The 25521-nt window shown below is 41.7% G+C and overlaps 5 protein-coding genes and 1 long non-coding RNA gene across 9 annotated transcripts; 2 read left to right on the top strand and 4 right to left on the bottom strand.

Annotated features, from left to right (window-relative positions):
• The first annotated feature begins 57 nt into the window (after nucleotides 1-57).
• LOC108100971 lies at nucleotides 58-1743 on the top strand. Its single transcript, XM_017205123.2, has 2 exons — nucleotides 58-456; nucleotides 510-1743. The coding sequence occupies exons 1-2, from the start codon at nucleotides 120-122 to the stop codon at nucleotides 1547-1549; spliced, it is 1377 nt and encodes a 458-aa protein (XP_017060612.1). The 5' UTR covers nucleotides 58-119; the 3' UTR covers nucleotides 1550-1743.
• Nucleotides 1744-2242: 499 nt separating this feature from the next.
• On the bottom strand, nucleotides 2243-20587 carry LOC108100986 (diuretic hormone class 2). 4 transcript variants are annotated; one of them, XM_017205149.2, is made up of 5 exons: nucleotides 20554-20587; nucleotides 20397-20467; nucleotides 4382-4493; nucleotides 3563-3688; nucleotides 2243-3156 (listed from the first exon to the last, which is right to left on the bottom strand). In XM_017205149.2, exons 3-5 carry the CDS (start codon nucleotides 4477-4479, stop codon nucleotides 3021-3023), a joined length of 360 nt encoding a protein of 119 aa, XP_017060638.2. In that variant the 5' UTR covers nucleotides 4480-4493; nucleotides 20397-20467; nucleotides 20554-20587; the 3' UTR covers nucleotides 2243-3020. The 4 variants fall into 4 exon arrangements, with proteins under 4 accessions (XP_017060638.2, XP_017060637.1, XP_017060636.1 ...); XM_017205148.2 differs by having other exon boundaries at nucleotides 4385-4493; nucleotides 20554-20585; XM_017205147.1 differs by lacking the exons at nucleotides 20397-20467; nucleotides 20554-20587 and adding an exon at nucleotides 5845-5863.
• On the bottom strand, nucleotides 6122-7316 carry LOC108100985 (lysosomal aspartic protease-like). Its single transcript, XM_017205143.2, has one exon. The coding sequence runs from the start codon at nucleotides 7297-7299 to the stop codon at nucleotides 6184-6186; it is 1116 nt and encodes a 371-aa protein (XP_017060632.1). The 5' UTR covers nucleotides 7300-7316; the 3' UTR covers nucleotides 6122-6183.
• LOC108100984 (lysosomal aspartic protease) lies at nucleotides 8001-9201 on the bottom strand. The gene has a single exon (XM_017205142.2). It carries the CDS (start codon nucleotides 9158-9160, stop codon nucleotides 8042-8044), a length of 1119 nt encoding a protein of 372 aa, XP_017060631.1. The 5' UTR covers nucleotides 9161-9201; the 3' UTR covers nucleotides 8001-8041.
• Nucleotides 9780-10095, top strand: LOC108100987. Its single transcript, XR_001772025.1, has 2 exons — nucleotides 9780-9890; nucleotides 9960-10095. It is a non-coding gene; the product is annotated as an uncharacterized LOC108100987 (long non-coding RNA).
• A 1999-nt stretch (nucleotides 20588-22586) lies between the features above and the next one.
• LOC108100991 (ribosomal L1 domain-containing protein CG13096) lies at nucleotides 22587-25212 on the bottom strand. The gene is made up of 2 exons (XM_017205155.2): nucleotides 23790-25212; nucleotides 22587-23491 (listed from the first exon to the last, which is right to left on the bottom strand). Exons 1-2 carry the CDS (start codon nucleotides 25116-25118, stop codon nucleotides 22724-22726), a joined length of 2097 nt encoding a protein of 698 aa, XP_017060644.1. The 5' UTR covers nucleotides 25119-25212; the 3' UTR covers nucleotides 22587-22723.
• Between the last annotated feature and the right edge of the window lie 309 nt (nucleotides 25213-25521).

The following is a 25521-nucleotide window of genomic DNA, read 5'->3' as shown; positions in this document are numbered from 1 at the left end:
GTAAGCTTAGTAAGGTTGGGATACGTGGGGAAAGCGATCGATTTTGCTGCTCTAACGATTAATAGACTTTTTTTTTATTAATTTGAAACATTAGGTGTTGTTCCCAATTTTAAAAGCTTATGAACGTTTCTTTGCCATTCACACGGACGAAGCATGGCAAGAGGTTCACTACACAGCCGATCGCCAAGCAGTTCAATCAGCTGACTGACAGGGCCGGTTTTGGTTGTTTGTTTTTAGTTTGCTTTTTAAAATCTGAAATACTTTTTCGTCCCAATCCAATGGAGAAAATTAACGAAGACATATGGGTAGAAATTCTGAAGTTCTGTCCCATGCGCGATCAGTTCTCACTGATCCAGCTCAATGAAAATGTCAAATCCTACGTGAAATACCATTGGGGGCACCTAAAGTCGGTAACGCTGAGCACCGGCGACCTTGAATTGCTGGACAAGAATGAGGGTAAGTTTTGAAGTTGGGCTCTATATTCCATGTTATTTAAAAGATTTTCAAAGAACTAATGCAGGAATTTCTGGGCAGTTGGTCGAGAACGGTGCAGTGGCTCACTTTGAACAGGTGCAGCATGGATTTGCTGAAAAAGTGGACCCAGTTCAGCTTTCCCCACCTCCGATCGCTCGACTGCCACATGGAGTACAATCTCGAGGAGGCCGACGAGGAAACCCTGCTTCTCACCGTACTATTCCCGCATCTGACCACTCTTACCTTGAATAGCAGCACATCAGGCCGACATTTGTGGCGCTGGAAGCAGCTAAAGGAACTGAATCTCATCTGGTGCGAGTACCTGGACACGGACTATTTTGAGGAGATCTTCGACAGGCTGAAGCTTACCAAGTTGACACTGCTGTATTACGGCTACAATGTGATTTTGGGCGACAAGGTGATGGCCATCACCCGGTGCACCACGTTAGAGGAACTGACCATCGACGATCACCACTTGCTGGGCGGTGCTCTACAACGTCTGATAGATCTGCCTCACTTCCGCCGACTGTCCTTCTACACGCGGGACTACAACGAGTTCCTGGCGAATTCGGTGGCCAAGCACAAGCCCCTTAAAGTGCGTTCGCTGCTTTTCAACGACTCCTTCTGGAGCAGCGAACGGGTGACGGATGATATCCTGAAGATGACCAATCTTCAACGGCTTGTCCTGCAGGAAGATGACATCGATACGCAGCAGCTGCATGACATCTGCCAAAAGCTGCCGCATCTGGAGGAGCTTCATCTGTTGCAGATGCGTGAATTGCCAACGTCCACCAGACTGTGGAATACTATAGGCACCTGCCCCTCGCTCAGGCTCCTCAACCTCTCGTCCACCAAGTTGGGTAATTGGATGGATCTCAGCAAGTCGCACCTTCCAAAGGTTTTACTTAATCGCACATTTCCACTGACTCTGCATCTTCACAACACAGGCTTCGATCCGCAAAAGGTTATACCGGCCTTGGAACATGACAATTTAAAAATCTCATTCGAGCCTATCCATTTGAATGTTTGGAGCTCAAGATTTATGGAAATCGAATTCAATCCTGAGTTGAAATAGTTGTGTACCACTTGCTAAAAGGCATTTACTTCTACCTCACACATTTACATTGATTAAAGTACTGCCGTCCCAACGTATTTTTTGGTCTCGTATTGTCCGTTTTTAAAGATTAATCCAAACTTGTTGTATATATGTATACATGTTTTCGGAATGAATCAAATTCAAAATATAAGCAGTTGTATTTTATTACCTAAGTATCGTCTATAGTTTTCCACTTGATTAATTAGCTTTCAAATTATCTTTGCACCAAGCAAGCTTTCAATAATCAAAAATCACTTTTGGCACCTTTATATTTGCACAGGATATTGGTTTGGATTATTAATTGCCTCGTATTGTATTTATTACCACATTTCCTGCACTGAATTAAATATGGTGGCATTTATGGTACCTCGAAGTCCACTTATCTGCCTAGAAACACATTCAAGCTCCATGCATAAATCAGCCGAATCTAATTCGCTTGTAAATAAATAAAATCAATTGCATTTGCCGCTGGGTCGCTCCTTTATTGGCTTGCTTGTTTGTGTAAGCGATTGCTAATGCATTTGCAGCTCCCAATTGGATACATTTTATGAGCTCTGGAAGTAATATACATGAAGCTCAACCACCTGAGTCGATTGTGCTTGGATGGGGGGAAAATTTAAGGAGTAAGCCATGAGTTAAGCCCAAACATCCAAACAAAATCGCACACCAATGTGAAGTTTCTCAAAATGTAGACTTTTATTTGATCTTGTCCCGACTCACGGTAATTTATATTTTTGCAGCATTTTTCATAGACACAATAATTGTTAAATATATGCAAGTAGAATTCCGTATGTATATATATGTATATATTTGTATCGTTTCAGTTGTACGTGTGTGTTTAAATAGTTTATATTTACAATACTTAAAAGTCGCGAGAGATTATTCGGCTCTGGGTGAAATAAACTTTCAGTTTCGTTGGGGCATTTAGTGGCTTCTTTTGGGGGCCAAAATGTGTTGCATAAATGTGTTTTCGTGTAGCTTTTATGTTTCGTTAGGACATACCTAGTTAAAGATTTTTTGCGCGATTTTGCATACACTTGAATATATATTTAAGATATTTATTTAAATTTCTCCCTTCTTTTCTTCTTTTTTTGTTGATTCTTTTTTTGTGGGTTACGACGAGCAATTCAAACTGAGTTAAATCTGAGATAAAAATGTTCATAAACAGTGTTCAACATATCCTTTCGGAGCAACAGTTTAACGTTTTTATTTGGGTGCTTGCCTTTGGTATATATAATCTCGATATCTGTCGAATATTTTCTTTTCCATAATACTTCAAAACACTTGCAAGGAATGAATACATGAGAGCAGATCATAATAAATATATATGTACAATGAATAACAAACAATCTAACATAATCCAAATGAAGATTGAGTAGAAAGAGATTAAGAATGGGTCAAGTTTAAGTTGAGAAGTTGACACTCGTCCTTAACGTCCACAGGGTTCGACTTAGACATCGGTCTCCGATCGCCGCCTTCGCCCGGGTCCTCCGGCAAAGTTGGCCGCAGCCAGACCCATGCGGTGTTTCGCCTCCTGGGTTCCCGAGTATCCCCGGGCCAAGCCAAAGTCCACGGTTCGCTTCGAGCTGCAAAACGAGTACATTTAGTTGTAAATAAGGTATAAGAGTATAAATTATCTCTACAAATCTGTATAAATATAATCTAAATGGGTAAATTACAAAGTGGAACCGTATTTTTTTTTAAAGGATGAGGATAGTAAACTCTACAATAAACAAAGTCAAAATAAATTGTTATACTTAAGTTTTTAAGTTATATCAATTTGTCTTTGTTTTTAATCAAACAAAACTTAAAACTTAAAGGATACACAAACACTTTTAAACTGTGATGCCAATGAACAATCTATTTTTACCAACCTATATGTAAGAAATTAATTAAGAAACATTTAAAAACTTTAAAAATTATTTATTCATATATGTACTATATTTTCAACCAACAAATAGTAACCCACACACTTAGTAGATAAATACTTACTTCTCCAGATCGTTTCGAGCCCGTATTATGGTGCGTCCAAAGCGAGTCATCAGCGCCATCAGAAGGTCGTCGGGAACCTCCTCCAGTTCGTTATAGTTGTCGCCATATCCTCCGCCGTTGGATTGGCTATTTTGGAATCAGCGAAATGGAAAATTAGAGTTTAGCTTGCCGTACTTATACATTTGAGAACAACGCGGCTCAACAGGATATCTAATTACTTTGGCTCTGTTAAATTTGACATTTGACTGGCTTACAATCTTCATTTGCATGGGAACCCAATTATTTGTTAAAGCCCCAATGTTTTGGGCATTTTCCATTCGAGCAATTGCTAATTAGTTGGCCTGGGCCAATGAATTTTTAATAGTTGCTTCGACCAGGGGTAAATTGAGTTTTAAATTCCCCAAATCGTTATCTTTCCTTAGCGTAGGATATGCAATCTACTGCTCAAGTGTATGCCCAATTTTTGGCCCACTTTTCTGTCAACATTTACATTTTATTAATTAAAAATTTTCTTCGCCAGAAGCGACGACTTTGAATGTTAACGAAAAAGACGCTGACACTCGAAAGTGTGAAAACTCATGTGAACATTATACCCGGCAGTATGGGTACATTTACATCTCCCACATGGCCAGAAACTCTCTGTGAGCCAACATTGACTGGCGCTCAGTGGGGTAATTGCTTTTGGGCAAATATTTGTATACCACATTTTTTGGTTTTCGCAGCTTAAGTGCCAGAATTTAATTAGGTTATGTCCTTTCAGCCAAATTGGAAAGGATATGGCTGGATGTGGAGCAGGTTTGAGGGGGAATAGGGTACAACTACCTGGGCATCGGAGCTGCCTCAATGCTCGAGATGGCCAAAAAGCAGAAGAGCAGCAAAGCCAAGGCGAAGCAAGCACATCGGTTTGTCATCATCATTGTGCGGCTGTCTCCTGAAACAGTTTCAAATATTTAGTATATAGATAGATAGCCACTTGAACACTCAAAACATTAATAAAGTAAACTTGAACACATCATGATTGATGAATTTGTTTTAATTGATTGAATGTTTTTGATATGTGTTATCCAATGATAAAATATAATTTACATAAAAAAAATTTCTTGCTTGCTGACGAAATTGGAAATAAATAATATAAAATATTACAGTTGTATTCAATATGTGTAAGCAAAAAGATATAAAATAATATATCTGTTGGAGATTTTATTTTATCTTTGTACATATTTTTATATTTATTTCTTTGTCATGTATACAATTTTTCCGAGTGCTTGCATAAATTTTCGTAAAGACAAGCGGTTTAGTATTCTTGAGTCAACATCAATCAGACACAATTAAAAATCGATTGCGAGGACTGAGTTTACACTGAGAACGGAAGTCGGTTGGCGTTGGCGACCAGGTTTTCCATTAAGTGATTCATTAACTGCCCAACGAAGCGGTCCCTAAACCCCATTTTCCCCCTTCTGGTTTACCCTTCCTGTCTTCCTGTTTTTCCCCACCCGAAGGCCAACAACTCATTTGCGTATGAAACTGACTACCAGCGGCAATATGACCTGTTGTCCCCTTTTTGCGGGGGGTTCTGTAGCGGAAGGACCTCGACTTTTTGCATTGCTCAACTGCACTTCCACTTCCTGTCATCGTAGACGGATACCCCAGTTACTTCCAAATGGCGTTGTCACCGCCGTGTGTTTACTGTTGCAAAACTATAGTCCTGCGCCATTCACTGACATCACTGGCTTTCCTTTTGACACACGGTACCTTCCACTTTCCAGGATATATGACATCTGGGGAGACGGACTGCCAGGCACTCCGGGGACCTCTCGACACCCGGCGACACACATCATTGCCCGGGCAACAGGCTGGACAAATGAATTGGCCATCCGAGCTGATGGTTTCTGTCACTGCCTTCATAACACACCTCCCACTTTGGTCCACTTCCATTGGCCAGCGTAAATATTTGCCCCAATGGCAGATGAGAATTTGCGGACTGCCGGATAACACGGTTGGATAACCGCCTCGTTAAGTGTCAATGAATCAAAACTGGTAGATGGATCGCCTATCGGGGTTAAGAAACGTTTGTAGGAAGGCGATAAGCTGGGACATTTCTTTTTGAAATTTGTTTATTTCTTTAACTAAAATGGTTCATTTATATGGCGCTTAAATTAAAATTATGAGTCAAGAAGCAAATCTTTATGGTCTCTAAAAAATACAACCAAAGGCACGCTCTTAGAAACGAAAATGATTAGAGTTATTTTTAGCAAATCAATAGGCCAGACTGTAATAAGAACCTTCAAAAAAGTCAACCGCTTTTGAAATTTCTGACAGAAAACACCCTCATTACCAAATGAGGGTATTTAAGGTACTCGTTGTTTTACTGAACACCAATTGAATATTTTAACTTTGGCAACTGGGGGGAAGCCAATGCGGTTGTTGCCCAAATCGAGCTCAGTGTAGTAAAATGATTAAAGCCATGAGAAGGCGACCCCCTTCAAAGGTTGCCAGACATTTCGAAAACATATTCAAGGTACTCTATGCTTTATTGAACACTAATTAATATATTAATATATCAATATACATATTAATATGTACATTAATATTTGTTGTTATATTAATATATTCTTATTAACTTAGGCAACTGGGGCGAAGCCAATGCGGTTGTTGCCCAAATCGAACTCGGTGTAGTACTGGCCAATGAAGATATCGCCCAGAATCCAGAAGTCGGTGCCCGAGTACTCGAAGCCAGACAGGCAGTAGCCATCCGACTCGATGATGTAGGCCGATGGCTCGAGGGTGAAGTCAGTGCCTCCAATGTTGAAGGTGACCACAGGCAAGGAACTCACCGAAGAGCAGTCCACATAACCATCCTCATCCACGTTCAGAATCTCTGACAGCGTATTGTACGCATCGTAGGGAGCAACGATCAGGGAAGTGCCGGTATCGGCGATGGCCTGGCAGTTGCTGCACAGGGAGTTACCATCGACGGAGGCGCTGGCCACTGCGAACTGCCAGTAGGCTTGCTCCGAGATGGGAACGTAGGTCAAGGATCCGGAGTAGAGCGACGAATCGGATCCACCGAAGATCAGCTCACCACCCTGGCTGGAGGTGCCAGCGCGGGCCAGGTAGAATGAGAATACGGAGCTGTCGACCAGACCCTGGGACACCATGTTGTAGAACGGCGGAGCCACTCCATCGACAGCCAGAGCCTCGTAACCCATACCCAGAATACCATCGAAGTTGGCATCGTTGAAATTGGTTCCTGGTTCGCTGGTGGACTCGGCGAAGGTCTGACCCGTGATTTTCAGTCCATTGACGTCAACGGTATCGGTGGACAGGTAGCCGGAGAGACTGCCCGATCCGTACTGGATGGAGAAGCTCTCGCCGTTGGCCACATAGGTGGAGCTGGCACTGGAGTCGTACTGGTTGTGGGTCGTGCAGGCGGTGCTCTTGCAGGTGTTCGAAGGCACCCACAGGTTGGAGGAGCCGGTGTCGAACAGCACCTTGAAGCTCTGGGCGGGAGTGCCGATGGTGATTCCGGCGTAGTATTCCAAGTTCAGCGTGTTGGACAGCTCCTCCTCGTTCAAGCGAAGGGAGGGCAGCTGGTACTTGGTGCGCAGGTAGGCCTTCTCGGCCAGGACATTCTGCCGGGTCTTCACGAAGTTCTCCTCCCTGAGGATCGGCACACGGTGAAGCTCGGCGGAGGCCAAGGCCACCAGGAGCACTACTGCAGCAGCGATCTTGAACATCGTCTTGGTTTGTTGCCTACTCGAGTTCGACTAACTAACGATCGGAGCAACGGCTCGAATTTATAGCACTTGCCATCAATCACAGCCCAATTTGCCGAACGATTAGATTTGTGACTATGCCAGGCGACCACTTGAGTTATGAGCAGAATTACTCCATAGGGCTTTATCAATCTGTTGCAAATCTATAGGCCTGCGCCAGATGAGAATTTGCGGACTGCCGGATAACACGGTTGGATAACCGCCTCGTTAAGTGTCAATGAATCAAAACTGGTAGATGAATCGCCTATCGGGGTTAAGAAAGGTTTGTAGGAAGGCGATAAGCTGTGACATTTCTTATTGAAATTTGTTTATTTCTTCAACTAAAAAGGTTGATTTATGTGGCGCTTAGATTAAAATTATGAGTCAGGGAACAAATCTTTATGGTCTCTAAAAATACAACCAAAGGCCCCCTCTTAGAAACCAAAATGATTAGAGTTATTTTTGGGAAATCAATAGGCCAGACGACTGTAATAAACATCGTCAAAAAAATCAACCCCTATTGAAATTTGCTGACAGAAACCCTCATTACCAAAGTCGTAAACCGATAAGATTGTTACAAATTAAAACCGAGAGAAGGTGACCCTCTTCAAGGGTTCCCAGACATTTTGAAAACATATTCAAGGTACTCGATGTTTTATTGAACTAATTAATATAATAATGTATTAATTATTATATATTGTTTTATTAATGTATTCATATTAACTTAGGCAACTGGGGCGAAGCCAATGCGGTTGTTGCCCAAATCGAACTCGGTGTAGTACTGGCCAATGAAGATATCGCCCAGAATCCAGAAGTCGGTGCCCATGTACTCGAAGCCAGACATGCAGTTGCCATCGGACTGGATGATGTAAGCCGAGGGCTCAAGGGTGAAGTCAGTGCCACCGATGTTGAAGGTGACCACAGGCAAGGAGCTCACCGAAGAGCAGTCCACATAACCATCCTCATCCACGTTCAGAATCTCCGACAGAGTGTAGTACGCATCGTAGGGAGCCACGATCAGGGAAGTGCCGGTATCGGCGATCGCCTGGCAGCCCTCACACAGGGTATAACCATCGACGGAGGCTCCGGCCACAGCAAACTGCCAGTAGCCCTGCTCCGAGATGGGCACGTAGGTCAAGGATCCGGAGTAGAGCGACGAATCGGATCCACCGAAGATCAGCTCTCCACCCTGGCTGGAGGTTCCAGCGCGGGCCAGGTAGAACGAGAAGACGGAGCTGTCGACCAGACCCTGGGAAACCATGTTGTAGAACGGAGGAGCCACTCCGTCGACGGCCAGAGCCTCGTAGGCCATGCCCAAGATACCATCGAAGTTGGCATTGTTGAAATTGGTTCCTGGTTCGCTGGTGGACTCGGCGAAGGTCTGACCCGTGATTTTCAATCCATTGACGTCAACGGTGTCGGTGGAGAGGTAGCCGGTGAGACTGCCAGTTCCGTACTGGATGGAGAAGCTCTCGCCGTTGGCCACGTAGGTGGAGCTGGCACTGGAGTCGTACTGGTTGTGGGTTGTGCAGGCGGTGCTCTGGCAGGTGTTCGAGGGCACCCACAGGTTGGAGGAGCCCGAATCGAACAGCACCTTGAAGCTCTGGGCGGGAGTTCCGATGGAAATCGCTCCGTAGTAGGCCATGTTCAGCGAGTTGGACAGCTCCTCCTCGTTGGTGCTGCGAAGGGAGGGCAGCTGGTACTTGGTGCGCAGGTAGGCCTTCTCGGCCAGGACATTCTGCCGGGTCTTCACGAAGTTCTCCTCCTTGAGGATCGGAACGCGATGGAGCTCGGCGGAGGCCAAGGCCACCAGGAGCACTACTGCACAAACGATCTTAAACATTGTCTTGGTTTATTGCCTACTCGAGTTCGACTAACTGTCGATCGGACGATGCCTCTAATTTATAGCACTTGCCATCAATCACAGCCCAATTTGAAGAATGATAATATTTGTGACGATGCCAGGCGACCACTTGACTTGTGAGTAGTATAACTTCATAGGGCTTTATCAGGCGATAAGTATAATCTATTTTTATGGCTATCTTCTTGATAGCCTGTTCTCAAGAAGTGAATCCTACGCAGCTGAGTCTGTTTTGATTCGGCATGCGACTATGATAATGTGATAATAAAAGTGATAATCAGAAGTGACTGTCAATAATAATTAGTAATATCACTGGCGAGCTAAGCCCACAGATAAGCCAATAAAATAGAGACCACGATAAGCGGGTTTTGTTTCAGGGTATAACCAAAAATTGGGAAAATCATTGAACGCCACGGGAAAAGCCCCAACTTTTTGATACGGCCAATACACATTATACATTTTAAATGGTTTAAAACCACTTAATTAAACTTTAAAGTTTGTTAAATCATAACAAATGCAATTAATTTTTGTCATTTAGAACAAGTTAAAATCTTTAAAGCCCCGTAAAAACCTCTTATGTGCTGATCGGCAAAGCGAATTGCTTTTCAATTGGTTAATTTAGAGAAACGTGGAAGCTTAATCGCTTTTAGCCAAGAGGAAACACTTTCATTTCGTCTCAACTGGCCACGAGAAATTCCCTTCCAATCAAATGGTAACACTTGAGCTTTTCCCCATCCGATTTGCTCGGTCGTATAAAAAAGTATAAATTTCGTTTTGGCAGATAAAAGCAAATGCAGGTCCGGCAGTCTCATCTTCCGGCCATGGCTTCTTCTTTTTATTAAGCTTAAGTCCTTATTGAAATCAGATTTAAAATCAAATAAAATGCCACTTCAATTGGCCGAGGAGGACAAAGAAGATTCATGTGTTCGATTGCGTTTTACTGCCTGCGCAAGAATTGTTTGCTCGTGTGGGGTAGTAATGTGTGGTGCTGTGGTGCGGTGGTTCTGTGGTGCGGTGCTACTGGAGCTTTGTGTGTGTGTGGTCAGCCACAGGTTAATTGTGGTGCAGGGCATCCGCTTATCGCCGGGGGCAAGTAACAGCCGTGCGGAGAAGGGAAGTCCACGGGCGAGTGCGTTGCGCACTTTCGGCCCAAATAAAGTAATCAACGGATTTCACGCACCGTCGGCCAATTTCGGTTAGCATTCTGGCACTCCGGGCACACGGGGCGTATGATTACCGACTATTCCTTTTTTCTCTTGTTTTGTGTGGTGACATTTCATGTGCAATTATTAGGCAAGCCAAATGCCATATGTACGTATGCGATGCTCACGTTGGCTTGTCCTGGTTGGCCGTTTATCAATCATTTTTGATTTATGGGCCCGCGCAAGTGGATTGAAGTGGAGTTGATTGTAGTCGGTAAATACATAAATAAAGTATACGCCCTGGGTGACTGGCCAACTAACCGAACCGAACCGAAGCCAGCGGAGTGAAAGCACGCATGAATTTCGATTTATTTTTTATTTGCCCTGGGACATAGCTTAAAGGCTTAGTCCGAGATGCAAATAGTATTTAACCAAAAATAATCGTAAATATAAACACAATTGGTAAATATTTGATGACGTGCTAAAGGAGGAAATGGAAAAAAACGAACTGGCATTACGAAAAGTATCTGTTTCGGTCAGTGAGCATTTGCCTTCGGGTCACCAGCCTACATTGACAATGGCTGGGTGGTTCCATCACGCATCACCATCCACTGCATCACCACCCACGGTATCACCACCCACGGTATCACCACCCACGGTATCACCAGCCACTGCCAATCCTCCATCGACTTCTTTCCGCCGATTGCATTTTCGCAGCTGCCAGATCGACGATGCACCCACTCGCACTTTATGAGCCTCGGAGTCACTCAAGTGCCAGGCGATTAATCGACTAAGATACTGAAGTTCTGAAATCAACACTTGGCCGCGAACTTTGATCTATGACCGTTTAACAAGGAACCGACCCGTGATGTCAGTAAAACTCAATAAGCGGATATATGAACAATTTTAATAAAAACTGGTTAAATTGCCTTGAACAAATATTCGCACATAAATTGCATTTTTATTTTGTTAAAGTCTTTATCCAAAAGTACGGCTGGGTGAATTGATGAATTGTAAATGTTAATGAATACCCATATATATTTATATATTAAAATTGCTTATTTAAACAAATAAAAGAGAGACTAAGTCGTGTTTGCATAACTTCAACAAATTTGCGATAAATATAATAAGTTTATGATAATGTGACAGTAAGGAAATATAAAAGGATTTGTAAACTATGTATTTAAGTTGGCTTAATTCAATCACTTGCTTTTCTTTTGGTTAACTCAAACCAATATTTGAGAGCAACAAACAAACCAAGTTCCTTGTTATCCACTTTTCGCCACTTAACACACTTCTTAATTCTAAACTTAAGCTATCCAGAGACTCACTTCCTTAAACGTCAGAATAAAACCATTCAGCGAACTACTCAACAATCAAGATGCTATCTGTTAACCAGCTAGGATCCCGAACTTCAAAGGGATGTTCGGCAATCAGAATTTGACTGCTTAATCTGACAACAGAAATCCAGTCGAACCGAAGTGGGAATTCCACGGCCGCAGCATTCAAATCCCATCAACTGGAACTGGGCAAACAGACTCGGGGCAGCCTGGCCAAAGCTCGGTTAACCCAAATCAAGTGTTGCCCAGTCAGCACTGGCGTTTGTCTAACGAGATCCTTGGCCCGCTGTCCCACCTGCGAAACACTCTTACCTTGGCCAAGTGGCAAACGCGGCCAGTCTCTAAGCCAACAGGCCAACCGGGATTGCGAAAAGGTGTGGCGATGTGGCGGTGTGGGGGTGTGCAGCCGTCACAAGAGTGTAACACGAGAGCCAGACATTGAAATTGCATTGCGTTGATTATGGCCAACAACAAGCCGCACTCACACCCTGTTCGCCCCCGGCTTTTGTGGGTCGCCCGGTGGCCCGCTGCGTTGGTAACTGAAAACGTACTTATGATTGGCGGGCGGGGCAAAGGAAGCGGTGTGGATGGTGTGTGTGGTGTGGCTGTGGGTGGTGCGGACCTGGGATCTAGGCACACGACTCGGCAAATTGAATTTGGGTCATTCAATCCCAATGCCAGGGCTAAGGATCTTAGCCCACTTCCTAAGCATCAACAATCAGAAACGTTTCCACGTGCTTTAATCCCTACACCCTGCAGTCATTGACTTCTGCGGGGTGTATTTGACGTCAGAGCTTATGTATATCGTATATATTCAATTTGTAAATAAAAACGAATCATCTTGACCAAAACAAAAAAAGAATAAATCCATAATTATTCAAAGTTGTCCATACAGAATTTATGTAATGCCTTTATGCTTTTAATAACACAATAATTATTTTAAATTAAAATTATTACCAGTTTTTTAAAGTAGGAACCGTTAACTGTCAATGTTATTATAATTAAATTTTCAAATATCAATACCAACATATTTTTGTCAATCCCAAACTAACATCAAAAGGGTCTTAGCAAAAATAATAATGATTACGAAATCTGTTTTTATCAAATGTCAAGCCCATTGGCTAGTTTCCCCCTTGAAACGCAGCCTTTACCATTATTTAATTAGCGCAGCATTATTTCCTCTGCCGTTGACGCTTGAAACTGAATAAATTGTACGTAATTTAGCAAAGCCAGGTACGAGAAAGCAAAATAATTAGGGGGAATTATAGCCACGACAGGCACTTTTAGTTGCATTAAATTTTCATATACCAAATGAAAATTGCGTATACGCATGAAAGGGGGTGGCATTTGGGGGAGGCGGAGGAGGAGAAGCTCTCCCGCCGCGTTGTAATTGGATGCTTATTGAATTAGTGACAAAGTCGACGGATTGGGCGGTGGATTCTGCGGTGTCCGTGCTCCTGGGATCCCACGGAGGTGGTGGTTTCTGCCGGAGCTGGAAGGGCAGCCCCGCTGGGTCCCCGGCTGCCATTTTAGATATTCATCAAATTATTCCGTTTGTCAAATTAAGCAAACAAGACCCACACAGCCGGAGACAGAAGATTGATTTGGATTTGTGTTGGCAGACGTTTGATTTGCCCTGATTCCGGTGAGCGTGTCCTGCGTCCTTGCGGTTCGCTTTGTGTGCCATGGCGATGCCATCTTAACTGATTACTTCGCAAAGCCACTGGACATAAGGCGGCTAGATGTCCGGAAAACAGGTGAGTCCCCTTTGGCCACCATTTCTCGCCCCGGCTAATGGAAGCGGCTAATAAGTTTGCACTTAACTAACCAAAGGAAAGTAGTTCTGTAGTAGTTCTACTTGGTACAAACTTAAGTTGCGAACTTGAAGGAGGTGCGAGATAAGGAAAAAGTACATATGAACTTAACACCTCACATGACTTTAAGAGTCTGGGGCAAGTCTGAATCAGAAAAGCAGCTGCCAGACGACTTTAAGTGTCAAATATATTTAGGCATCTATCAGGGAAATAATCTACAACCGATTAGATTGGTAATGACCGATCGAAAATAGTTATGCTGTTTACGGGGCCACTTATTAGCTTTTCGTACCACGCGACATCAGCAATAAAATCTTGATAATCATTGTAATTTATTTAATTACGTTTTTATTGCACTACTGAAAGCAATACCATACGAAAATAGCAACAATCTAATTTATTAACTTTTTATTCTAAGCGATAGCTGCAATAAAATCTTAATAATCACTGTGCAATAAAATTTCAATATGTTCGTGTTTTAAGTAATTAAGTCAACAAAATGTGATTAAGCCTGATAACAAAACAAGATTATTTTATTACTAATTTTTTTAATTGGAATATATATGACAACATTTAATTATGCAAGGGAAAACATATATCAAAATTCCTTTAGTTTAATAATAAAATTCTGTTGACGTATTTCCATCTTTTTAAACGTTTATAAAAAGTTGAATGATTATAAAAAGAATATTAATATTACATTCAAAATTTGTAAAAAATTGAAATTTACCTAAAATTATGATCCCAGGGTTTATGACAGTAAGTGATGCGATCTTTTTACGACTTATCCCCCGCACACATTCGGCTAAAAGGTCACGTCAGAAGCCACTAGTAATTATAATTGTATAACCTATAATGGTTATGTACCATTAAAAAAACTCAAAGAAAACTTTCGCCAGTTCCCCGTGGGAGGGAAAGTTCGGGGCAAAGTTTTCTTCGTTTGAGGGACACGAAGCAGAGACAACCTCGATGCGCCTGTTGTGGATAACCGAGCATTTCTCGGATGCCGAAAACAATGTAAAAATTGTTGACCCAACAAGGAGGGCGGGGAGCCAAAGGACCTCCTTAGCTACATTTACAACCGCACACATAAAGACAATGAGGTGGAAAAGGCGAACGGAAGGGAAAGGTGGGCCAAAAAGGTGAGGAGATCCGGGGCGGAGCATTTAACTTGCGGAGGCTAAAAGCATTGCCCACAACAACCGACAGGATAACATCCTCCTGGGAATTTCCACGCGAGCGCCGCTTTGGGTTTCCTTCAAGACCGACTTTCCACCTTGGTAAGGTGGATGTGGATGTGGATGAGGATGAGGACACGGACAAGGATATGGATGAAGCCGAATCAGATTCTGGGGAAAGGGGACAACCGAATCTCTACTTGGGCCCGGGCACTCTTTACATTTACTTAAAAATTCATTGCGGCCCAAGGAATTCTTTTATTTTTGTTCCGCCCTGTTCCCTGAATCTTTAAAATTGATGAAAAATTATGCCGACAATGTCGGCAACAGATTAAAATAATTGCACTCAACTAAAGCGAAGTTGCGGGTGGTTCTTGAGTTGGGATTCGGTCGGGTTCGGTTTTTTCGGCTGGATTTTGCGGTTGGTTAACACCGAACAAGCCACAAATTATGCCGGCAACAGGTTTATGCCAAATGGGAATTTGGTGTTAGGCAAAATGTTTTTATTCGTTTTTATTTCTGTATGTAAACTGTGGGAATTTGTGAATTAGCCTCCGGTGATTCGAAATTGTTGGGTTTCGTTTCTCCTTGCTTTTGCATGCCACAATTCAATACATTGTTTTATTCTTTGATGAGCTTTCGTTGTTTGGGAATTGCAAAGATTTCAAATGCAAGCGGTGGGAAAAGCAAAATATTTATTATTGTCTGCCCGTGCTTACTTCAAAAAAAAAAAGAATATTCGTATACAGCTTAATTTGTTATGAATATTTTATGTAAAACCATTATTGACTTTACTAAATGTTAAAACAAACAATGAAAAATCAAAAAGCATTTTGTAATAAGTTAAAATGTTGCACATGTTTGATTTTTTGGCTAATAATTTTTTGATGTCCTCTATCTTTGTTTCTACCAAAATATATTATTTTTTTTAAACCATAATAAACACATGCTTGGTAAATAAAAAATATATTGCCTACTTTTCAGGGCTGTAAATGCAAAAGATTGTGCGATTTTATTGCAAGAACAGAAGGGTGCAAAGGCGAAAATCCCTCAAACGAGATGAACTCAGAAAAAAAGGGAACTTTTGAAATACTTTTCGCACTTTGAAAAGTTCCAGCACATGAGGGCCACGTAACTCTTATGATGAAGGGAAAAGAGCCACGAGCCAAGTGCGTCACAAGAGTGGCAAAATATTCAAATGAAACGAAGACCACCAACTATGCCAAAGGGAATCGCACAAAAAAATGCGAAATTGTGTGTGCAAAACGGGAAACTTCTGCCGAACTTTGGCTAAATACTTTGCCAGAGCCATTTTGTCGAACAGAGAGTGTATTGTGGGGCCATTCGCAAAATTCAAATCCCCGGTGCCGTCACCATGTGCACCAGTTGTCGACATATCGATGTCAGCGGCGTTGTTCCTGCTGCTCTGTCACTTTCGCTTGATTGCATTGTCAGGTCGGTCGGTAAACCGCCCCTTAAAAGCCCCCTTCACAAGCCCCCCGGAGAACCCCACGTATTATGCAACCCACAGCCACCCATTTCTATTTGCTGGCTGATAAACTACCAGTCGCAATGACGTTTGTTTGTTTGTTTATGTTTTATGAGCATTGTTGCCACAACTTTTGCTCAACGCAAACAGAGAAACTGCCACAGCCACCTCTTAACCCCACTCGATTGCTCTTATTTTGCATTGAATTTCTGTTCGCTGTTTGCCAGTTGCAAAATGTAAATGTTTCTCCTCGATAACACAAAGCTTTACTTTGAGTTCGTCCGCTACATATTGTAATATTTACCACAGTCGTTTTCCCGCAGCTCAAGTGTCTTTAATTGCCTACGAAACGTACAGCTCTGCCAATTTGGAGATCTTTAACTTTTAATCCCACACATCTTGGTCCTTTGAAAAGGCTCATTGAGCCGGAAAAGCAAGCAAGGAAGTGCAGGAAGAATTGCTTAGGCTTTTGCAGTTGAAGGCTTCAACATAAAGGTGTTTTGGCTTTGTTTTTATTAAAGTAATAAATTTCTGTTACTTCTTATTAAAAACATATTTTTTTCAAGCCTGCCGTAACGAAAACCATTAGCATAATGAACTTTTTACCTTCCCACCCTAAATTCTTAAATACTTGTACTTGCAAAAAGACATTTCTTTGGACCTCGTTTAAAATTGGGCTTTACTTTTGCTTACCAACCGGCTGAGCTGGCGAGGAGTATTTAATTTAAATGCCGAACATAAACGTTCAAATATTTTTTAAAGCGAATTTATTACAAAATGCTAACTTTGTCATACAAACAATTCAGCGAAAACGAACGGAAGCTTCTGGGAGTTCGAGGAGGGGGAAAGCAAACACTGCCGGGGAAAGGAGCTCCCATAAAATCCAACACACAAGCAGACGGATGTGGGGCCTTCGGGGGCTTTGAATGCATGTCTTATCACCGAGGAATGGTATTTGGACTCACGTGGCAGCAGGAGCCCAGAGTCCGGAGAATGCTTATAGGAAAATGCAACATAAAATACTTTTTAAATGTGAATAAATATTTGGCAGCAGCATGGGGGAAATGCCATCAAAGCGCAGGGGGCGGGGCATTCAAGTTTATGAGGATGCAAATGGAAAAGGAGAGTGAAAATTTATATGTTAAGAGGTTAACATTTTAACATGACCAAATTTATCACCTATGAAGGGGCAAGAAGAGGGGATGTATCAAATGGGGTGAGAAATTACCTGTTGTAAAAGTTCAATATTTTTTCGGAAATATAAAACACACTTAAAACGAAATTGTGGCACTTGAATTGGGCTTAAGCTCAAGCTATGTGAATAAATTCTGCACTTTAAATTCTTAGTGAAGTTTATAGCAGTTAAAACAGCGCTGGTATTTTAAGCGTTGGCGAATTTATAAACTCGCCTAATTAGAAGCGTAAACATTTCTGTTCAGAGAATCGTGCCCAATTAAATTCATACAGAGTCCCTTTTGGGGAAATATAAAACCGAAAAATTATGAACGTTATGTTTCTCATAATAAGAACGCAATAAATGGGGAAATGAGCCTGCAAATAACCAGAGTGTAAGCTTCCTTCAGTTCATCAGAGAATAAACAGATAAACAGGACTCGTTCAATTGGCGAGCGTGGCAAGCATCCAAATTTCATCTGCACTTGTCCCCAGTTTGTTTGCTTTGTCATTGCCATGGGGCGTGTTAATTTTTGATGGGGATTCCCCTGCCCTTCGGTGATTAGCATGCACATGTGAGGCGGGCCAAAGTTCGGGAGCTCCCAGTAAACACTGGCTAAACAATTTAATTAATAAAAATATGCAAATTTAATTAGAAACAGCAGTCCGAGAAGCGCTTCCCGCTCCGCAGCTTGTTAAGAAACACTTTAGCCCAAAAGTTATATAAGCTTCGTCTATGTTTATTCGAGGTTTAAGCCCATTTTGCGCCATGCTCAAGTGAATTTTTAAAGCCCTTCGCTAAAGCATTTTTTAATTGCTGTCCAGTCGAGGTAAACTCCTTTATTCTTGCATGAATTAATTTAGTATGAAAAGTTTTCGCATCTAAGTATATTTTTCAGACCCGAGGATAAAAGAAAATGAGCAAGTAAGAGGAAAAAATCCCAAGACCCAAATCATCCGCCCTCTTACGGTTGCGTATTATTCCATTTTGTAAATTTAAAGAAAACAAGAATCGTCCTCAAATCGTCACAGTCGAAGGCATTTCATAAACAACCGGAGGGCATGGCATGAAAATAAGTAGTTTTCAACGCCTTCCATTTCATTCAAAGCACCTGAGCGGCAGAATTGAATTTCCCAGACACTTTGCGCAAGAAAGTAGGCAACATAAAATGATCCAAAAGGTCAATGAAGACGGAAAAACAGTGAAAAGGAAGTCTTGTGCAGAAAAACAGTTGGTAGACGCAATAAAGATATGGTTATATGTATTGCACTCTTTTTAATCATCTACTGTAATTGTGTTTACTAATAAAAATAAAATCATTTAACTAAGACATGAAGAGAAATAATAGCACTCTGAATATTCAAAATTTGTTTGGGGATGTTTTCAGTTTCAATTATTAATTTACCCATTTATTACAATAAATATTGGCAAGATTTATGTTGAAGCTTGATGACCTCAAATAAAAGTAATTAAATGAACCAATTCCGGTTAAAATAAACGAAATAGAAAATCTAAAAAAAAATTGTAATATCGCAATCACAGTTAATCTGACTGACTGAATTTTCAATTAAAACATTGACATAAAATGCATGTAAAAAAGTGAAAGGATTAGAAGTATTTAGCCTGGGACACTGTGCAAAACCATCTCACGTTTTCTTCTGCCGCAGCTAAGCGGATTTTCCGATGCACGCCACTTAAATTCATTTTTAATTTCATCATTTTTCAATTATTGTGGTTTTATCTACCTGGTGTTCAACCAAATAAAAACATAAAAAATTCCTTACTGCTCATTCGTTAAAAAGTAAAAGTAATGTTATGTTTAACTCAGAACTCAATTGAATTTTCTTTAAATTTTTGGCGGGCATCAAGTCACTCGAACCACTGAGCAAATGAGCAACTTCTTGGAAAGCCAAGAGCCAACTGCTGTTAATTATACAGGAAAACTCATTTCGACTGCCAAACTTTAAGATCAGAGAGTTGCACTGAAGTTTCGCAATTTAAGTTAAGTTAAGTTAGAAACAGCTTAAAGCAAGTAAGGTTTTCCGTCAAATCATAAAACTATAAGGGCGCTCTAATGTGGGAGCAAAGTTAAGCTTAAAATGATTGCGATAATCCAAAGGACTTACTTGGCCCAGGCCAAGAGGTAATAAAGCCAAGGGGCCAACTTCAATTTTGCAGCATAAAATAAAGATTTTCCCTGATACAAGGCGAAAAAGGTCGCCTAGGCCAAAGCCAGTGGAAGCGAGTCCTGCCAGCTAGGACAAAGGGGAACACATGTCCTGGGCTCAACACACATCATCGAAGGACCGCCGTAGTGGTCTTGGGTTACATGTTGACTTTATGGCTTAGGCCAGCTAAGAAGCAATTTCCAAAAGACCAGGGCATTTACTGAATTATAAACATATGAAATTTTGAGCTATAAAAACATAATTAAGTGGAAGAATGCACGAAATGTTTTACACGAGTTAATACAAGGATTTGCCACAAGTCACTGATTTCAAGTTGGATAAGAACTTAAGTTTTTAATGGGATATTTAATTTTAACGTCTTTATTTATTAAATGAGTACGCTTTTAGAATCCACTTTGGAAAAGATTCCTTTTCCTTTTCTTTCTCAAATTTATTTATCCGTCGGAAAAACTGAAAGCTCAAACACCTCAAACGCAAATATTAAAACAAAAAAAGTACATATAATTTTATATTAAATCCGTACGGCTTGAATACAAAATAAAGAAATTTCCTTATCTTTTTTCAGTGAAAGATTTAAATACTTTGGTTTTTGGGAAACATATTTTATAGACTAAAAACCATACATACTTAAAAATGTGTTGTTGCAAATTAAAATTTTCATTTTGCTGGCTATATACAGATTAAAAAAATAAAAGATCTGTTAAGAATTTACCACTTTGCACCAAAATTAGAACGAAGTAAATAAATTTAATGGAAGCTCAAAAAAACTAAATTTTCTTAGCGTTTCTAATAGAAATGTAACAAGTTGTTAATACAGTTTTGTCAAATTAAATGTAAATGTACTTTAATTCCTTGAAAGCAATGTTTAATAAAAATATGGTAATTCACTCACCTTTTTTCAAAAATGCACACAACACTTGAAATTTATTTTTGAACAGAATCCGAATATTTCAGATTGAGTCACTGCAAAACACAAGAACAAAGTTCAAAAACGTTAAAAAACGGTTTTTACAATTTTGAAAACTTTTAGAATCGGGTTCAATATTAACCGTTATTACTGCTGACTGCACCGCTTTGAGACTGAAACGCAAGTGAAATCGGCAGCCAAGGAGACCGCGATTTATACGAGGCGAGGATACGAAAGATTTCAACGCGTTCAGGTTGAGCCCGAGTGGAATTTCCGAAGCTCGGTGTCCCGAACTCTGCCGCCCACAATATCATGGTTGGTGCTGGCCAATTTCAGCTGGGATTTTGCGCAGTCATGGGGAGTCGGCGGGAGCTGGCCAACAGTCGTATACGCAACACGTGGCAAAGGGGCAACCAGTTTGATGGTTACGTTTGGTATCAATTTTATTAATCATCTATTACGCACAATTATCGGGACATTTATCGGGCCATTTTCCATCGATCATACTATCAGCATCGACCTAATCAGCATCTGATTATTATCAATTAGTGGCTCTGAACCCACTGCTGTCAGCCATTAAATCCAATATAAATCCCCCAAATATATCTACCAGATTATTAATAATTCTATAGGCATTATCTCATAATTGGCATTGCATCACTTATCTACCGAACCGTTCTGACTAATCACAGAGATTACCATCAAAAATTATTTGGTTATTTTCGCACACTCACAATTAGTCGTCTATAAAAGTCACATATCGTGAAAAATAATTTGATAAGAAATGGTATCATAGGGCTTTACCTAGAATAAGTGATGAAATTATATCAATACATAAATCAATATTTTATTCCTCTTTATTTGTCTTTATATAAAGTTAGTGAATAAATGTTGGAAAAACCAACTTGGAAATAAAAGTAGAGATTGTGATTCAGCAAGAATAGGCTATTTTGATATAAAAAGTATTATTTAAGTTAAATATGTAAAAAAATTGTGTTCTATATCAGATTTACTACTATTAAAACCAATGATTTTCATATCGAGTATTGAATTGGCCCACATTTGTGAAGCCCCTAGAAAGCCGAATCATTTTGAATAATGGAAGGGCCAACGGAAATGGGGAAAGGCCAAATGAGTATGTAGGGAATCCTGGCCATATCCGCGTAGTCACATACATACATGTCTATTCGTACATATATGTGGGTTTTATGGAACCCACAGAAAACGCGGCTAATGATAATTTGGACTGATAAAAGCTTTACAATGTTTTTGTTGCTGCCGACGACGTGTCCGGCTTGGATTTGGGTTCTTGCTGTATTTATTTGGCGGTTTGAACGAACGTGATTCTAATCTCCAGAGCCGCGACCTTGCCCACATAAAAAAGCTCAATGGATCTCAAATGGAATTAAACAAGACAGCTGTGGACTTGGACGAACAACTGTCGAAGTAGCTAAGAGCCAAGAGCAATCCATAAGGCTAATTATGAGGAATTATGCAAGCGAATGGCCACTTTCGGTCAACCCCTAGAACCCATTCCACTCATAAATAATTCGTCAGAGACATCAAAGAAATTGCATTTTGCTGTACTCCCACTGGACGGTTCGAAATCGAGGTACTTTTATTAACCATATAGAAAAATACGCATGCATATAAATCAGTTCTTATGAAAATCGACTTTGTTGTGTACACGTTGCAGCTTCCCGCTGGGCGAAGTCCGTTGGCATAATGCATATTTGGTTTTTATGACCTCAAAGGATGGATGCCACGAAGGGTTGTTGGCATCCACTTTGAGCTGCAATTCGTCGGGAGGAATCTCAGCCATTTTCCGCGAACAAACATCGAAGCAATCTGGAAAAGGCATTCAGAATCGCCGACCATGAGGCTCATGCATGATTTCAGGACATGCAGATATGGCATTACGTTACGTATGAATATTCATGGAAATCACTTGCGACCTATTGAACAATAAACGATTTTTAAATCTTTTATTGTTTTAATGATTGAAATGCAAATCTAATATTACTGCATTGCGATTGAATTCGATAAACTCTTTTGTGTAAGCAATTTTTACAGAGTGTGCATAATAATTAAGTTTTTACCGTATGGTTCACACACCTGAAGAAAAAAAGAACAGTACTTTAAAATTATTAAAGAAAATAAACTTGACGGCAAAAATTAATATTTCCATACTTAAAAGTCGTTTATTACTTAAAACTGATGTACAAATTGCAAACGGAATTATAGCATGATTAGTTTGCGTATATAGAAATAAAACTAGATCTAATGAAGAGCAATTGAGCTGGCAAGCAGGATTACTCATCGTCTTCATCATCATCTTCATCCTCATCATCGTCCTCCTCGTCGTCGTCGTCATCATCCTCATTTTCTTCGTCAACGTCCTCATCATCATCATCATCCGAATCTTCGCCATCCCCGCCGCTCTCCTCGGCACTGTCCTCCGCCTCCTCCACATCCTCCTCCTCATCGGATTCTGCCTCGGCCTTGGCGCCCTCGCTGCTCGAATCCTTGCGCGCCTTCTTTGTGGGCACCGCGGTGTCCTCGCCGTCGTTATCCTTGGGAGCCGCATCGGCGGCCAACAAAGCTGCCTTTTCTTCGCGCAGCTCGGCCTTGCGCTTGACCTGATCCCAAGACAGCTTTACGAACTCAGCATCCTTGGTAAGGGCGAACTTGGAGAGCACCTCGTTGGCCTGCTTCTTCAGCTTGAGCATGCGCTGCTCGCGAGGGCCCACCACGTATGGCGTATCTGCCGGTGGTGCGCACAAGCTGACGTACAGTGGCAGCGAAGTGGTGCCCGTGATGTCGATCTTGAGGTACATTCCCCGAATGTTGGCCAGACCGCCGGGATAGACTTGCTGCAGCTGCTTGCTCACCTCCAGGATGTTCTCGGCCAGCTGCTCGGCGCTGTGTTCATGGTTTCCCACCGGGATGGATGTCAGATCGCCCTTGGCCAACTGTCTGAATGCTGTGCGGCTCAGAGCGCGGGTCACCTCTTCCGACCACTTTGCATTTTCCTTACTAAGCCGCACGGCATGCAGAACATTGCGCGGCTTTTGGGTGTTCTGGAAATGAACGAAAATGTATATATGGTTAGAAATATCTTCCTTAATTTGTAAAAACGTCAGCATTTACTTTAAACAAAAGAGAATCGCTTTTCAAAAACCTACTTTTGTTGATGTCTTATACCCAGATTTAGACTGGAAATCCCAGGTACGTAAAATTATTTTTTTTTTAAATTTTTAGTATACATGCGGTACTCATAGGTATTTGCATTTTCTACAAGGATTATTTTTTGACAAAAGGTGGTTATTTTCTTCCCAGAATGCACTCATTAGCAGACAAAACAGGCAGAAATCTTACCTTGCCCAAAAAGGCGGTGGCCTGGCCCGAGAGACGACCGTCGCACAGCAGGTAGTCGTAACTGTTGAGGAACTTCCGTTTGGCCTCGAAGGAGCCCATCTCGTTGCGTAGCTGGTTGAACGGGATGATAGTCAAGCGCTGCTTTACGCCGGCCTCTCGCAATAAATCCTCGTAGTGTTGCTTGGTTGGTTCAGAGTCGAACTTGGCACCACGCTGCAAATCGGGCACAATGAGGGCCACGTCGTCGTCGCTGCCCACTAGCGAATGCTTCAGATTCAGCTTGACCATGCGTTTGGGACAACTGGGGATCTTGTAGCTGCTCACTTGCAAAACGTATCGGTAGTCGGTGAAAATCGAGGTGGACTTCTTCTTGGCCACCTCCTCGGATACGATGGTCTTCAAAGCCTTGCAGACCTTCGTAACATTATTCTCGCTTACAATTTCCTTGTATCGCTGCTCGTCAAAGGACTTCAATTCAAAGGTCAGTTCAACGGGCTTCTTGGTCTTAACAGGGGTGTTTTTGACGGCATTGCCTTTGGCCTGGCCGGGTTTAGGTTTCTTGTTTATCGGTTTCTTGGATTTGGGGGCGTTGATGGGCTTGGAGAGCTTCTGCGCTGACTTGGCCTTCTTTTGAAGCTGGACAGCGGGTTGAGCCTTGGCCGGTTTTGCTTCGGGCGCTTCCTTGTCGAGTTTTTGGGACTTCTTGGGTGATTCAGCAGCCTGTTTTTCGGATTTCTTGGCTGCTGGAGCAGCTGCCGACTTCTTAGTTGGAGGAGCCGCCTTTAACTTTTGCTCCGATTTTTTGGCTGGAGCAGCAACCTGGGCTGTCTTTTTGGATGTAGCAGCAGCCTGCGCCGACTTCTTGGCAGGTACTGCATCCTGAACAGCCTTTTTTGCTGGCTCTTTGGCAGCCTTGCCCTTCTTCTCATTTTTCTTCGGAACCACCGGCGACTCTGGAGGAGCCAAGATCAATGGCTTCTTGGCTGCTGTGTTTTTGGTTGCAGGAGCTGCAGAAACAGCCGGCTTTACCTTGGATTTCTTCACTGCTGCAGGAGCAGCAGGCGACTCTGGAGGCGCCAGAATCAGAGGTCTTTTTACCGCCTTTGCCTGCTTCTTCTCGGCGTCCTTTTTGGACACCTTTTGCTCTTTCTTACCGCCATCACTTTTTTGCAAAGGCGCGTTTTTTATCTTTTTGCTGCTGGCCAACTCCAAAGCGGCTTCCACGGGCAGTTTCTTCGTCTTTTCAGGCTTGCCTTTCTTCTTGGCCACGCCCTCGATGCTGGTGCTCTTGTTCAGCGACTTGGGCTGCGGTTTTTGTACCTTAACCATTATTTTTAATGCGACTGAGACGTTTAATGTCGAGCAAAACTATATTTGAAAATCACAACTACACGTGCTGGTCTATAGAGGTGGCAGACTTACGATAGTATTTCGATCAACCATGTTTTCCCGCTAAACATCCACAACAATGGTAATTGTGGTTGGTGCACTCACTAAGCCTGAGTTTTGGCCTGCTTACTATATAGTCAGGACCCAATCCAGAAATGGCAATGAACTGTTTTTTATTTAAAATTTGAATTTAAAAATTGTTAAAAAATGTGAAAATATAATAATAACTTAATAATAAAGCAATACTGTCAATACTAACATCTCTTTAAAAATTTTCGGTTTAAAATCAGCAGATAAATATATATCTTTAATAATTAATATACATATTTAGATCTCCTTTCAG

This window comes from Drosophila ficusphila, unplaced genomic scaffold (assembly GCF_018152265.1).
Source record: "Drosophila ficusphila isolate 14025-0441.05 unplaced genomic scaffold, ASM1815226v1 contig_795, whole genome shotgun sequence".
NCBI lineage: Eukaryota > Metazoa > Arthropoda > Insecta > Diptera > Drosophilidae > Drosophila > Drosophila ficusphila.
This window is presented reverse-complemented; position numbering and strand designations above follow the sequence as displayed.

Bases quoted from the DNA above. Each gene is read 5' to 3' on its own strand.
- LOC108100971 (XM_017205123.2), top strand. From the start codon at position 120: ATGAACGTTTCTTTGCCATTCACACGGACGAAGCATGGCAAGAGGTTC. The intron at 457-509 runs GTAAGTTTTGAA...AGATTTTCAAAG, and splicing joins ATTGCTGGACAAGAATGAGG to AACTAATGCAGGAATTTCTG.
- LOC108100986 (XM_017205149.2), bottom strand. From the start codon at position 4,479: ATGATGATGACAAACCGATGTGCTTGCTTCGCCTTGGCTTTGCTGCTC. The intron at 3,689-4,381 runs GTTGTACCCTAT...ATTCCAAAATAG, and splicing joins GCAGCTCCGATGCCCAGGTA to CCAATCCAACGGCGGAGGAT. The intron at 3,157-3,562 runs GTAAGTATTTAT...CTCGTTTTGCAG, and splicing joins GCTCGAAACGATCTGGAGAA to CTCGAAGCGAACCGTGGACT.
- LOC108100985 (XM_017205143.2), bottom strand. From the start codon at position 7,299: ATGTTCAAGATCGCTGCTGCAGTAGTGCTCCTGGTGGCCTTGGCCTCC.
- LOC108100984 (XM_017205142.2), bottom strand. From the start codon at position 9,160: ATGTTTAAGATCGTTTGTGCAGTAGTGCTCCTGGTGGCCTTGGCCTCC.
- LOC108100991 (XM_017205155.2), bottom strand. From the start codon at position 25,118: ATGGTTAAGGTACAAAAACCGCAGCCCAAGTCGCTGAACAAGAGCACC. The intron at 23,492-23,789 runs GTAAGATTTCTG...GTTCATTTCCAG, and splicing joins CCACCGCCTTTTTGGGCAAG to AACACCCAAAAGCCGCGCAA.